At 48.3% G+C, this 15,649-nt stretch overlaps 1 protein-coding gene across 1 annotated transcript; it reads right to left on the bottom strand.

The window, feature by feature from the left end:
* Window positions 1-14,036: 14,036 nt before the first annotated feature.
* On the bottom strand, window positions 14,037-15,649 carry LOC125946542 (uncharacterized). The gene is made up of 2 exons (XM_049670039.1): window positions 15,200-15,649; window positions 14,037-14,436 (listed from the first exon to the last, which is right to left on the bottom strand). The coding sequence occupies exons 1-2, from the start codon at window positions 15,447-15,449 to the stop codon at window positions 14,258-14,260; spliced, it is 429 nt and encodes a 142-aa protein (XP_049525996.1). The 5' UTR covers window positions 15,450-15,649; the 3' UTR covers window positions 14,037-14,257.

The raw sequence follows: 15,649 nt of genomic DNA, 5'->3' as shown, positions 1-15,649 counted from the left end.
CCTTTGAAAATTTTGTAAAAATGCCTTCACGGATTTCTTTCAATCTGACACTGATTCATGAAAGTACTAAGACTCTGCTGGCTCACGCGGTCGTGACTGGCTGTTCCTATAGCAGTGGAGTAGGGGGATGGGGGGGGGGGGGGGGGGGGTAGGCAGACACGTGTTGTCTCACGCCCTTTTTTGCTGCAGGCATCCCTCACAAATTTCGGAAGAGGATGAGGGGGGGGGGGATGGTTGCTACACCCCTGGGCCTCCATTCGCAAAAACTTCTTACGCTAGAATTTTTCGGAAGAAAGAATTTTAGCCAATCCGGATGGGCCAGACATATGATTAGCAAAGGCAGGCAGCCAATGGCAACGCGAACCTACGAAAGAAAAGCTTTGTGAATTCGGCCCCTCGTTCTTAGTTACGGCACGCAAGCACCAGCAGCTTTCGCGGTACCGGCAGCTCGTCAGCTTTCGCGGTATCAGCAGCACCGGCAGCTTTCGCAGCCGCAGCCGTACATACTTCTAGCCGACTCCAATGTGAAGCCGCTCTAATGCGATGTGAGAAACAAATTACGCATTATTTGCTAAGAATACTGCGCTTATAAGCAGCTGTCTATCCCAACGAGATATATAAGCGAAGTAACTTATCCTAGAATAATTCATCAGTAACCAGTCCAAAAAATTATGGGGTTTTATTTTACGTGCCATAACCACGATCTGATTATGAGGCACGCCGTAGTGGGGGACTCCGGAAATTTGGACCACCTGGGGTTCTTTAACGTGCACCTAAATCTAAGTACACGGGTGTTTTCGCATTTCGCCCCTATTGAAATGCGGCCGCCATGGCCGGGATTCAATCCCGCGACCTCGTGCTCAGCAGCCCAACACCATAGCCACTGAGCAACCACGGCGGGAAGTAGTAACCTTCAATATGTATGTATGTATGTATGTATGAAGGAAGGAAGGAAGTACAGGTGTTTCTTCGGATACGGTGTTGAATAAATTGAAAGAAGCGCAGCCACACGTAGAACAACAAACATTTAATGTCGACGTTTCGGCCTCAAGAGTAGGATTGCAGGCACCAAGGGGATTACAACAGTGACACTTTGCAGCGTTGTGTATTTCCTCTAATGCACCATTTGCCTCGCACAATTAATAAATCGGACAAACGGAAACCCCTTTTAGGCTACGTTTTAATAATTACAAATTACATGTAAAATCTGTACCGCAGCTCCCAATCTCCAAACATGTGAACACACTAAGCAGCCCTATCGAAGAATTTCAGGCCTCTATTTTAAAATCAGGATTCTCCACCCACTATGACAGAGAAGTTTGCGAGTCATTTCTAATGCACAAGTTCAGCACACTTTCTATAGGTGAATTAATGAAAGCATAGGCAGGCTGACGCGTGTGCACAACCAGCAAGAGACGTGTTTCCAAGATTGCCGACATGTTGGGTGCACCAATGAATATATTTCTTTTGCGGGTGCTTTAAATCGCACTCTTGATGAATTCCGGACCCCGGCCGGAACGTCGAAATTAAATGTTTGTTTTTCTACGTGCGCATGTACTTCTTTCAGTTCACACGCACACACACGCACACACTTCATTAATAAATGTATTTCACTCTTGCTAATTACCCTTCACGGCAAATTCGCGGCTCCGACGACACACGTTGCGTTGCATTTACATTTATATCGACCACGCCGTCGCACGCCGACCTTCCCTGCACGAAAACCACCCTTCACTGCTTCGCTGTTATGTTTTGGCAGTTTGCATGTAGGGACGAAGCACTAACATCGATATCAATGTTTAGCACTGAGCTTGAACTCCTACGACGGTGTTCTAACTACACGCGGGTGCGACATGTTGACGCACCGCAGCACGCAATGCAACTCCTGCTACAGCTACAGGAACAGCGCCATGTCAGCTACCAGGCGTCCCACAACGCCGGCGTGATGAGCGCCGCCAGTGGCGTTGAAGACGGTCACCTCAATGGTGCATAAAGTGAGATCGACGGGAAACTTCGGCGTTATCCAGTTGACGTTTACTTCTCGGGCCAGAGCATACATACAGCAGCTCGGCAGGAACGCTAGTGTGCTTATAGTGGTCGTACGCACAGCGTTCGTGCACGGCAGTGGAAGGCAGAATACTATTGATTGCCCTTGCTCAGACACCGTAACGGTTGGGCGTAGACGTGTGCGCACTGTAACCGCTAAGCGTTGACAGTGCGTCCCCTTTGCTTTGTCGTTTTCAGCGGCAAAGCACGACAACGGCGGCGACGTGAATGTGCTTCGAGCGTCCGTATAATTGTTATCGCAATAAAACTTCGCAAGATTGCTATTTATCGAACACAGCAATAATCAACTGCTACTAGTACGGCATGTCGTCTTTGTTTGTTTATTTTTGGTTGATTACTAGCAGATGACGCAGTGAAAAAGACGTTCTTTTAACGTGGTGGACAATAGGGACAGTGAACGGTGCGTATGCTGTTCATGGAACTGCTTTGGGTTTTTCTTTTTTATAGCGAAGCTGCATATATGACTAGGATCCCGGGATTTCTTCGTCTCCGTCGACAGGCAATTCAACCAATCAAAGTGGAAGGCGCGCGTCGTGTGCGACGCTGGATTCTATGCATCACCACCAGATGGCGCTCGCCTCGGCGCATTCGGGGAAGCGGCGGCGCCGGCCTTGCGAGGGAAAGAAAAAAAAAGCACCAGAAATCTTGCCTTCGCACATAGCGTTTGCCGCAAGGTTTTCCCGGGAAATATTACGGTTGCGTAAGCTGCAGTTGCCGGGAAATGGCAACTGTGGCATACGACACAGGAAGTGACCTCACTACACTTTCATTTGCAAAAAAATGAACCCGCCTAGCAACGGATTACATTTGTCTTGTGAGAGCTCTATGGAAAGGCCACGCATAGTTAGGAGACTCGAAGACCAGCTTGGAGACGGTGAGCGGCGGCGGGAACAAGCATGTCATAATGCACAACGGCGTTGTGCTCATGCTAAGCAGGACGCAGCGGTTCCTATCCAAAGCAAGCTACACACAGTTTGGACGCCTGAAGAGCAGCGCGAATACCATGAGCGACGAAAGGAATAACGTCGATATGCACAACGGCGTCGCGTTCAGGCTTGTCAGGATCCAGTTCAAGGCTACGTCACATTGGTCTACCGGATCACGTGATATCACGGCTTCGCTAGCGAACTATGTTCACAGCGTGGAACGGGAGCCCAACCTTTGTTTTAGATATTTGTTTTTTTTTACATTTAGCGGTGAGGAAAGTGCGGTGCCCACCCGATACAAAGGGGAAGACCACGACCATCATCATCATCATTGAAGGTTTACAAAGACAGCAAGCAGAAATTCAGGAGCGAAATTTTGTACGATAATACAAAGGGCTGGCGCCAAGTTGCCGTTCGAAAGCCCGAGCTGGCTGCCTGAGGGCAAGCACATGCGGGAGAACATATTCCCCGCAGGATGAGGCAAGTGTCTGCAGAAGCAAAAGTTCGGACACGATTCAGCACATCGTAATAGAATGCCAAGATTTTCACCCTGGAAGATCTTCCAGAAGCAGCGGGAATCGAAGCTGATTGAAGCATTAACTGGTCAGCCGTAGAGATGAGCAAGATATTTTTAGAGTACGCGTATTGGGGGGAGGGGGGTAAAAAATTGAATCCTAGAGATAGAGTGAATATAGAGCCTAGAGAAAAAGAGAGAGAATATACCTATAATAAAGATAAGGAAAATGCTAGACTGATGAAGCAGGCTGGGTGACTATTTGTCGCCACCCCGTTTCCAAAGGGATGATAACAAAATAATAGTTAAACAACATTATTATAAATAACCGTGCTTTTCAGTAAATATATCATTTGAGGGTTGTCGTGTCGTGCGTGCATCCCTTTCTCGTCCAATACGAACTCGCCGAGCTTTCACTTCTGCTGCCATCCAACAGCCTTTTTTTTTTTTTTACCGAAGGCGCCTCGCCTACGCTAATAAATAATGAAACAACCTTCTCTTGTTCGTTCTGATCTATTTATTTTTAACTTACTATCAAGTGCAGTATACCTGGTGGTGGTAAACAGCAATGAGTAAAAAAAGATTCAACGGTACTGGTTATGAAAGCGTTTAATGTTTTTGATTAAAAGTAAGAAAATCACAGCAGTTAAATCACAAAAAATTATTTCGTTTTTCTCTATAGGCTGTTCTTCATCGAAGATGTCGCGTTTAAAGCAATACCCTAAATGTTGCTTAATTATTTTTTGGTAAAAATTACCTAAGCTCAAAGTAAAATCGGCAAGGCTGTATCGGGGACGCAGCTGCAGTAGGGCACGTGAAAAGTGTTGTGCGCGCTGCTTAGGGAATATATGCACTAAGGTACAGAAATAACGTAACCAAACACACAGGGGACACTTATTCGCAGATTACAACACTTACATGCTTAACTCGCGATACAGCTATTGGAAGGGGGGTCCTGCGATCTCACCTTCTAATCGTGCTAGCGTTGTGGGCCCGCCCTGGTAAACGGTGGCACCCCTCTTGTCTTGCTGCCCGAGTCTCCTCACGTCATTTCTGGACCTAGCGTGTCGAACGTGGGGAGGACATAGACTAACAAGCATGAAAATTTTGGAAAAAATGCACGTTTGTAGGCTTTATAACTCCTGATGAGCAGTGGTCTGAGTGTCATCAGTTATACCTAGTATGACGGGGTGAGCCCTTCCAAACGCGACCGCTCGGAATCGTCAAACGTACTGCGGAGCTGTATGCCTCTCTAAACGGCTATCAAGACGCGAAAATTTAACCTCAAAAAAGCACAGGCCGTCACTTACAGACAGTTGCAGACTAGGACATACATCACACCAACAACACTAAGCAGGATCAATCCTGACCTTCCTACTGCATGCCCTCACTGCGGCCACGAATACAACAGCTTCGAACACATGCTCTGGCTGTGCCCTGCCAACGCGGCCACGGACTTTCCTGACCAGTCCTCCTGGGACTCAGCGCTCAGAAGTACAGAGCTCATCGCTCAGCTCAAGGCTGTCCAGAGGGCCCGGGCCGTCGCCGAAGGACTCTGTCTACCGGCACCGACCTGGGTGGATCCATCGGATTGATTGGCGGGGCCTCCGGCCCCGCTTTAATTCTTTCTCCTCAGGACCTCGATAAAGTTCGTACTCACTCACTCAGTTCCGATTGCGTCATGCATCATCTGGTGCATGCTGATGATGATGATGAACCTTAACCATGGCTCGCACCCACTGAGGGGGATAGGCCAAGAATCGGGCGGCAGTAGGTAGCTAAAAAAAAAAAAAAACATTCTTTTTGGCAATGAGAAACGCAAAGTACAAGAAGGCAAAAGCAAAAACAATGAAAATTTGGTGTAACTTATCCATTCATGGTCGAGTAATGACTTGCTTCCTCTACACAAAGATACCAAATTAATACACGTGAGTAGTATGGTCGTAAATATATAAGCGATAAAAAGTGCTGCAGAAACTCCCAGGCGACGCTTGTCAGGTAGTCCGTAAGCACTATTTCCAGTCGCGCATCTTGCACACGTACTACTCTGGAGTATTCGAACGCGTCTGGTCGTATGATGGCGCCGCTAGCTCGGTTTCATCGTTGTTTTTTAACTGTAGTTGAATAATTGTGTAATAAAAATTAGGGTAATAAATAATTAATTAAACAAGTAATTAAGCAATTAATTTCAATTACGTTCACATTACCTTAAATACACGCAAATATTTTTAAGTGCTCCCGATTAATCTAAATTATTATTATGTTAATTAGTATAGCGTAAAATAAAGACAATTATCTATACTATTCACAATTGCCCTCAATTAACCTACATTTCTTTTACCGTAATTCTGATTAGCTTCCATTGAATGGTTATCAGTCGCAATTAAGCTTAAATATTCTTAAATATTTTTCATTATTCTTGGTTAGGCTAAATAATTGCTTAATTAGGCTTAATTGTGGCGGCAACTGTAGTGGACTGCTTTATTTCTGCACCAACTGTACGTATGGCCGACTAGTTGTATGGTGTAATTGTTGCGGCAACTGTAGTGGCTCACTTTCTTTCTTCACTAACTGTATGATATAGTTACTTGTTGCGGCAACAGTAGTGACTTGTTTTCCTTCTTCACTGTCTGTATCGTATAGTTACGTGTGGCGGCAGCAGTACTGATCAGCATTCTTTCCACACCGACTGTATGGTATACTTGTGACAACTGTAGTCGCCTGCTTTCTTTCTCCGTGGTATAGTTACTTGTTGTGGCAACTGTACTATCTGCTTTCTTTTTGCGCCGACTGTAGCGGCGACTGTAGGTGCCCTACAAGCTTTCCTGAGTAAAAGCAAATGATATCTTTAATGATGCTGCGTTACATAGGCTTTGGTTTTTGGTAAACTTGCGCCGACTGTACTGACGTACTTTCTTTCTAAGCTCACTGTAACTGCAGGAGATCTATCGACATAATCATAAATCTCAATAGTCACTCGTAGTAATAAGGTATATTTATATATGCTCCCATAGGACCCCTTCTATACCATTCAGACGGACAGATTTCCGAGGAAAGTAGCCCTATAGACTGCATTAATATATTAGGCTTTACCGTTACGTGCGGTTTTAGCTAGCGACCCCCATTGCTGCGGAGGTCTTCGTTTTAATATACATTCAGGCCAAAATAAACTGTTTATTCACTCATGCTCTTGAATACATAAAAACGAAGCGTGAATAGAGATATCAGCGTATGTAATGGAAGAAGGTCTGCGAAAGACCACGAACAGTCTTGTAGGCAGGAGCGACTGGACTTCACAGTGTTCACATCCCCGCCCTGTGGCTCAGGTTGAGGTAGACGAGTGCCACGAGCAGCAGGCACAGCGCCACCACGATGCCCAGCACCCAGATGGCCTCCTTGGAGATTGCGGACGCCCAGCCAGACTCGCCGCCTATGGGCCACCTCCGCTTCTTTCGGCTTCGGCCCTTGGAAGGGGACCCACTGGCGAGAGGCGAAGAAGCGCAAGATGTGAGAATGCTAGCGATATGAAACTTCTTTGTCAAAGTGACGGCTCTGTTCGACCAAATGAGTGACGTATACGACCGACTGGCCGGTGAACGGAGAGAGAGAGAGAGGCAAATGAAAACTGGAGATGTTTTCTTGTGGGCACGCAAGGACGTGCTACTTCAGGAGAATGCAATATTAGATGAAATGATACAAGGAGGACATACAACACACAACAAACACATAACATGCACGAAATGCAACGCGCAATATTCAGAATTAAAGTGACACCAGTGTCTCGCAGAAAAGGTACACGCGCTTTAGTCGCGCGGGACGCGCAGGTGGCACTTTAGTCCATGGTGAAAGTACTATTAGCGTGCAGCCTGCTCCCACTGGCCACACGCTTCCGCGTAATTAAGTGTTGTGGGGCAGTGTTTGCAACAGATAACTCGCAAAAGGTTAATCCCGCTCAGGAACGCCCTTTTTTTTCGTGTTCAGTGGTGGGAATTTTTGATGCAAACAAACATCTTCATCGTTGACCGCGTTTGTGACATGACAAACGGTTAACGCCATAAAACGAGAATAATAAGGGGTACTTGACGGGCTCCATGTTTTGTTAGTTACAACTACACAAAGCCAACAGCCAATGAAGCAAGTGATGATGATCGCATACATTGAATGACAAGAACTCAAAACGCCGGTTGCAAATTAACTGTTCGAATACGCCATTAAGAGTACTCGTTACTCGTTGCACACCTGAGGCCACTGGCGCTGCCGATATGCTGGCCGCTGAAGAGGCCCGCGAGCGGTGCCCACTGTCGAGATCGTGGAGTGCCTCGACCAGGTCTTGATGTCCCCGGTCCTGAAATGACGACGAGGGCACCGCATGGTTGGACGTCGCAGGGACGCTAGGCCCGGGACCTGACCCCATGAAGTCCAGAGAAATTCTGCTCGTGGAACCCGTTGGGGTTCGCGTAAGGCGGCTGGTCGGCCTAGCTTGATGCATGGCGTCCGTTTTCGGAACTTTTCTTCTTCGTCTTCAGCCAGAGCATGTGGACATGAGATGGAGCAGTCGGTTTGGTAACGGCAATGATGATATCTACATACGGGTGCTAGTGGGTTTCCTATGCAAGTTTGAGCTTTTTGACCTCTTTCTGTGAATTTTTCTAAATGTAAACTTTTGTGTTTGCACGAAATAGAGTCCAAGCTGATTGATTTATTTGAATATTTACGAGTGTTCACAATATTGTGACGTAACGTCGAAGCAGGATATGTCTACAAGAGGAGCATTCACAAAACATTAAGCTGGGAAGAAATAGGCGTGCTTAGCAAGGGCCTAAACTTTTGGTCCATCAACAAGACAATAAATGAATTCGAGTTTAAAAAGGACATTTCAGATTTTTCTCAACCATTGCGTAACATACATTTTTTCGCAGACAAAAACAAACCAGACAGCGAGACACCACTTAAGACACCAATCCACTTGGACTCCTGAACCAGAACAAGCTATAGAACTCGATCTATATCTTAAAACTGTCGCTAAAGAAATTTTAACTCCAATTCAAGGCAGCTAAGTGACCTAAAACATAACTTCCTGACATAGTCGTATATTATTTCAAACCTTAGTTGCCGGAACGACATTGTCATCAACGAAGCAGATAAGGGTGGAAATATAGTAGTTTAGGCAGTAGATAAGTACAGGCACGAGGCTTACAGACAGCTAAACAACGATCGGACATTACCATACACAACACTGACAATTACCAATAGGCTGAAATCGCTTTTTGCTGATGAATTGATAACACCGCCAGAATAGAAATTTCTTTAGTCAAGCTGCACAATTGCAAGACGCCCGCCCCCTTCTACCTCCTTCCGAAAATTCATGAAGTTCCACCACTGAACTATACATCGCTAATATCCCAGGATGTCCGACAGTATCGAATAACAAAACTCAGAGAGCCTATCCACATTTCTTAATCCCTTCCTTGTTGATTTATCCAATAACACTTCCGTTATTTGTAGAAGATACCCCATACCTATTGACTAGACGTGTACGCAGGACAAAATGTGCTATAACCCTCGATAGCAAGTGCCCCCTCCGACACTTCACACGCTTCACCGCCTGACCTATATTGTCCCGAGGTCGGGACAATATAGGTCAATAATACTAAAGGCATGCTACCGCGAATCATAACTCTCGCAACTCTAGACATCACGGCTCTATACACCAACATTCCAATCCCTGATCTTCGATAAAAGAAACGTTGTCCAAACAGAATGCACAACACTCTATTGAATTTTACCTGTCTCTTCTTGAATTAGTGGCAACACATTGCCACGTGGTAGTGACGGTAAAGAACGACGCAGTGTCAAAACTGTGAGTAACAAATTTAGCTTTTTATTGTGGCAACTTGTGCCCAGCAATACAAGTAACAATCAAGCGCCGTGATAGCGGCGAGCAAAGTCGGCGTTAGTGAAATATCTGATCTGCGAGTCGCATTCCAGGTCTTGTTTCCGACGTCAACATACGCGAACAAGTGTATCGTCGTGGCTACGGACTACGTTTCGGGTAGTCCCGGGACGAGTAGAGAAAGAAGGTGTAACCGCTTGTGTGTCGGCGTCTTGGTGTCCGGTGGATCTATCAGTGCCCGGAGAAGTGCCCACATTTTAGCCGTACCTAGTGTACCGGACAGATGGTCAAATAATCCTCTACAGTTGTTACTGGTAAGAGCCTAAGCGTACTCCTGCGCTTCTCGCGTGATACGGGCAACCCGTAGTTGCAGTTTGTGATTCAGGCACTGCTTCTACCATCGCTTCGTCAGCCCCCTCCTCGCGTCCCTCAGGTGGAGCGTGTGTGGGTCAACGTCGGGAGTGGCAGACGTAGGGGCGATCGCGTTTGTGGTGGTCTCGAGGTCGGCCATGAGGGTTGCGAGCCAGGCCTTGTGCCTAATATCCCTAGATTTTCTGCTCTCTTCTTAAAAAAGAAAAAAATATATATCTAGGGACTTTACTTGTGCCCACCCGCGTTAGGAACGGCGGTACGACGCTCCCGAAACCGAGCCCAATCCGTTATACGAACCCAGGGCTCGGGTAGGCACGAATTGCAGAGAGGAAGGGTGGTTGCGACGATGTATTGATCGTTACCTTGATTTTCGTCTAAGGGCCTGCTCGACGCGACCACTCCAATGCGGAGGAGCATTATGAGGTCGGGACACGTATCCCGCGTGACATTGCTCCCAACGCGGGTGGGTTGCGGGGGATTAGAAAACAATGTGAAGCGCATGTTGGATATCCCATACCACAATTTTGTCCCTTTCACGGTTTCCTTTAGGTAACCCCAGACGTGCGGTGCATTAAAGTCTCCGCAGATCAATTATTTGCTCCCGAGCTTGCTAATGTCAATAAATAGGTAGTAGAAATTATGGGTGCGGGCACGGGGGGAACTGTTGATATTTAGAACAAAGAGAATTTCGCTGCGTTTACGGTGTGTGATTTGATGTGGGATGTTGATGGCCGTATAATGCATAAGGACCATTAAGTGGTTGGACACGAGGGTCCTCACGAGCTGCGAGTCACTGCTGTGCGCTTTGTATCCAGCGAGGGAGGGGATGCAGTTGGGCTCCTGAAGGAGAATGATATCAGGAGCCACCGTGGTCGTGGCAATGTATTGCCGCAAGGAGCCCCGTTTGCGGCGGAACCCCCTTGCAGTTCCATTGCCATACGACAAGTTGGTTCGCGTTACGCATCCACACATTCGGGTATCGGGACTGATCGGCGCTCGCCGTGTATAGGCGAGACCGTTTTGCGCTCGGTTGTGTTCTGGACGGGGGCGAGCTCCTGGCGTATTTGCTATTTGTCTGGGTTTCTTACAGTATTTCGGTGGATAGAGGCGTGATGCTGCTCGTTGTCAGGTCATGGATCGTGGTCACCATCTTGTTTTTTTTGTGTCTTTTAGCGCAGACGTGAGTGCCGTGCCAGTGCGTAGACGGCTGAGTGCCACGCATTCCCGGCGTGGAAGCCCAGGAGGGAGGGGGTCATGGCCTTCGGGCAGAAGCGCTTGTAGAGCAAGCTTTCTATGCTGTCGGAGCTGCAGGTGAGCGTCGACATCTTCTGCCGATCGGGGCCTCCAGCTCAGAATGAAGCGGTTCAAGCGTATTCATGTGGGGGTCTGTGTGGTCTGCGCGGGTTAAGTGGGTGAAGCGGGGTTGGGATATGGACAAGGGGAGGGCGGTGAGAGCATGGGAGGATCCTTGGTCCAACTTATCTCCTGTCTTCGATGGGGTAGCGTTCTGCGAAGTGGCCATCCGCTTTGCTGGCTGTGGGCATGACCCCATTCTTGAGCGGGTGTGAAAGCGGTCCTTGCGTCGTGACTTCGCTTGGCACGCGATCATGATCGTGACTTCCTAGCCAGGGTAGTTTGCTCGACCAGGGTTCAGGATGGGGATGTGAACTGATAATCCAGTTGACGTTGCTGCTGCTGCTGCTCCTCCTCCTGCTGAAGCGCCTTCCGAACCCGTTCCTTCTTGAAGGGGGCCTAACGCGGGCGGGGCAGCCGGCGTCTGTGGTGGGGTGATCGCCTGCGCACGAGCGGCACTTGGGTGAGCAGGAGTGTTCCGGTGCCGGTGTATCAACGCCGCATATCCCGCATATGGTGCAGTCCGGTGTGAGGAAATTGTCAGAACGATGTCCCAACTGGGGACAAAGTGAGCAGACTTGCTGGTGCGGCGATGCACGTAGCAGCGGTATTCGGCGACGTAGTATAGCGAGCGTAGCGGGGAAACACGGGGCCCGTCGAAGGTGAGGAGGGTAGTTTTCGAATTGCCCATCATACGTACCTGCAGGGCGGTGTAGCCCGGTGTAACGAGATGACCCATAAGTTCGGACGGGGTCGTTCGCGGATCGACACCGCAGATGATTCCTTTACACGCGTTGTCGGGAGCCACTGTACACCGGAACGGCGTAGGTGCGCTGGCAAAGGCGAAGGTCTTGGACGCTGTACAGGTTCAAGACTATGTGTTCATGCGGCGTGCTTACCACAGAAAGATTCTGTTCCGGGCAAAGGCGAAAGACAAGCCGATCGACTTCGGCAGGGGGTAAGCCCGCGGCCTCCCCAATCGCCCGGATCAGGGTGGGACGAGTCTATTGGTCCATGTGGGCGCAGTATGGCCTTGTAGTCACGGAGGGCTAAAGCATGGGGTGGTCGTGGAGTGGCAAGGGGTGGCAGCAATGTCCGGGGCTGGCGCAATTTACCTTGAAACTGGCTGAATGTTGCCTGGCTGATTCTCAGCGTCGGGACGCAGAGGTCTGTTGCGTGCTGCGCTTCCTTTGGCCAGCACCCATGCACAGCCGTCCTCGTGGGATCGGGAAGTTTCTTCACTGGTCGTGGTCGTGGCAGAGTCGTGTCCATAGCCGATGCAGCAGTCGCAATCACAGCGTCTGTTAAAACTTTCTCAGGTAGAGCGTCCTCCATCTGCAAATGGTGGGCCCCTGTGTGCCGGCGGCGTTCACGGAGAGAACGTTAATACGTACCAGAACATGCATGAAAGACAACGGTTCTCACTCGATGTGATGCTGATTCATGCAGATTTGTCGAAAGTGTGTCACTGTCCCTAGTCAGAGCTCCCGGAGACCCGTCGGCAAGCCAAACCTTCGACGAAGCCAAGGCTTAGCGATTGTGTTGGACGCCTGCGGCTGCAGCATGGTTGCAAGGAGCTGCGGGGATTCAATAAGACGACAAACGGCGACAATGTCACTCACTGGGGACGGGGTGGTCTCAAAATGATCCCGGAAACTTTCCGAGTCGATTGTAGGCGATAGTCAGGATGAGGAACAGGCTCAAGCTCCGGAAATGAGTTGGAAAACGAGAGCCCATGCACAGCACGTCCCTTAACGCCAATGGAACACAGCGCCTCCGTCGCGCCTCGAGCATCCATATATTGCTGCTATCGCAATAAAACACGTCGATCCAAGGCAGTGTTGGTATACAAATGACGTCAACGACGAGAAGCTTAATGGTTTGAGTTAGCGAGGTAGCCGATGACACGAGCGTAGCCTCGTCACCTGTAGCTGTCGGCTAGCTATCTGTGTAACGAGGACGAATACGATGTACGATGTTTGTCGAGAGAGACAGGGACAGAGAGAACATTTATACATAATTAGGTGGGGCATGTGCCAATCCTAGGTCAATCATCCACAGTGGCTACGTGCCACACTCTTGATAGCTTATTTAAAAAAAGACAATTATCAACACTATTCAGAATTGCCCTCAATTAACCGACATTTCAGTTACCCTAATTCTGATTAGCTTCCATTGGATGGTTATCAGTCGAAATTAAGCTTAAATAATCTTAAATATTCATCTATTATTCTTGGTTAGGCTAATAACTTGCTTAATTAGGCTTAATTGTTGCGGCAACTGCAGTGGTCTGCTTTATTTCTGCACCAACTGTACGTATGGCCGACTAGTTGTATGGTGTAATTGTTGCGGCAACTGTAGTGGCTCACTTTCTTTCTACACTAACTGTATGATATAGTTACTTGTTGCGGCAACAGTAGTGACCTGTTTTCCTTCTGCACTGTCTGTATCGTATAGTTACGTGTGGCGGCAGCAGTACTGATCAGCATTCTTTCCACACCGACTGTATGGTATACTTGTGACAACTGTAGTCGCCTGCTTTCTTTCTCCGTGGTATAGTTACTTGTTGTGGCAACTGTACTATCTGCTTTCTTTTTGCGCTCGACTGTAGCGGCGACTGTAGGTGCCCTACAAGCTTTCCTGAGTAAAAGCAAATGATATCTTTAATGATTCTGCGTTACATAGGCTTTGGTTTTGGTAAACTTGGTAGCGTTACTTCTTGCGCCGAATGTACTGACGTACTTTCTTTCTAAGCCGACTGTAACTGCAGGAGATCTATCGACATAATCATAAATCTCAATAGTCACTCGTAGTAATAAGGTATATTTATATATGCCCCCATAGGACCCCTTCTATACCATTCAGACGGACAGATTTCCGAGGAAGTAGCCCTATAGACTGCATTAATATATTAGGCTTTACCGTTACGTGCGGTTTTAGCTAGCGACCCCCATTGCTGCGGAGGTCTTCGTTTTAATATACATTCAGGCCAAAATAAACTGTTTATTCACTCATGCTTTTGAATACATAAAAACGAAGCGTGAATACCGATATCAGCGCATGTAATGAAGCAAGGTCTGCGAAAGACCACGAATGAGTCTTGTGGGCAGGAGCGACAGGACTGCACGGTGTTCACATGCCCGCCCTGTGGCTCAGGTTGAGGTAGACGAGTGCCACGAGCAGCAGGCACAGCGCCACCACGATGCCCAGCACCCAGATGGCCTCCTTGGAGATTGCGGACGCCCAGCCAGACTCGCCGCCTATGGCGCCACCTCCGCTTCTTTCGGCTTCGGCCCTTGGAAGGGGACCCACTGGCGAGAGGCGAAGAAGCGCAAGATGTGAGAATGCTAGCGATATGAAACTTCTTTGTCAAAGTGACGGTTCTGTTCGACCGAACGAGTCACCTGTACGACCGACTGGCCGCTTAACGGAGAGAGAGATAGAGAGACAAATGAAAACTGGAGATGTTTGCTTGTGGGCACGCGAAGACGTGCTACCGCAGGAAAATGTAGTATTAGACGGAATGATAAAAGGAGGATGTACGACTCACTAACAGACACATAACATGCACGAAACGCAACACACAATATTAAGAATTAAAGTGAGACCAGTGTCTCGCAGATAAGGTAAAAGCGCTTTCGTCGCGCAGGACGCGCAGGTGGCACTTCAGTCCATGGTGCAAGTACTATTAGCGTGCAGAATGCTCCCACTAGTCACACGCTTCCGCGTAAGTAAGTGTTGTGGGGCAGTGTTTGCAACAGATAACTCGCAAAAGATTAATCCCGCTCAGGAACACCATTTTTTTTCGTGTTCAGCGGGGGGCATTTTTGATGCAAACAAACATCTTCATCGATGACCGCGTTTGTGACATGATAAACGGTTAACGCCATAAAACGAGAATAATAAGGGGTACTTGACTGGGCTCCATGTTTTGTTAGTTACAACTACCCAAAGCCAACAGGCAATGAAGCAAGTGATGATGATCGCATACATTGAATGACAAGAACTCAAAACGGCGGTTGCAAATTAACTGTTCGAATACGCCATTAAGAGTACTCGTTACTCGTTGCACACCTGAGGCCACTGGCGCTGCCGATATGCTGGCCGCTGACGAGGCCCGCGAGCGGTGCCCACTGTCGAGATCGTGGAGTGCCTCGACCAGGTCTTGATGTCCCCGGTCCTGAAATGACGACGAGGGCACCGCATGGTTGGACGTCGCAGGGACGCTAGGCCCGGGACCTGACCCCATGAAGTCCAGAGAAGCTCTGCTCGTGGAACCCGTTGGGGTTCGCGTAAGGCGGCTGGTCGGCCTAGCTTGATGCATGGCGTCCGTTTTCGGAACTTTTCTTCTTCGTCTTCATCCAGAGCATGTGGACATGAGATAGAGCAGTCGGTTTGGTAACGGCAATGATGATATCTACATACGGGTGCTAGTGGGTTTCCTATGCAGGTTTGGGCTTTCTGACCTCTTTCTGTGAATTTTTCTAAATGTAAAGTTTTGTGTTTGCACGAAATAGAGTCCAA

The sequence above is a fragment of the Dermacentor silvarum genome, chromosome 7, assembly GCF_013339745.2.
Source record: "Dermacentor silvarum isolate Dsil-2018 chromosome 7, BIME_Dsil_1.4, whole genome shotgun sequence".
In the NCBI taxonomy this organism is placed as follows: Eukaryota; Metazoa; Arthropoda; class Arachnida; order Ixodida; family Ixodidae; genus Dermacentor; species Dermacentor silvarum.
This window is presented reverse-complemented; position numbering and strand designations above follow the sequence as displayed.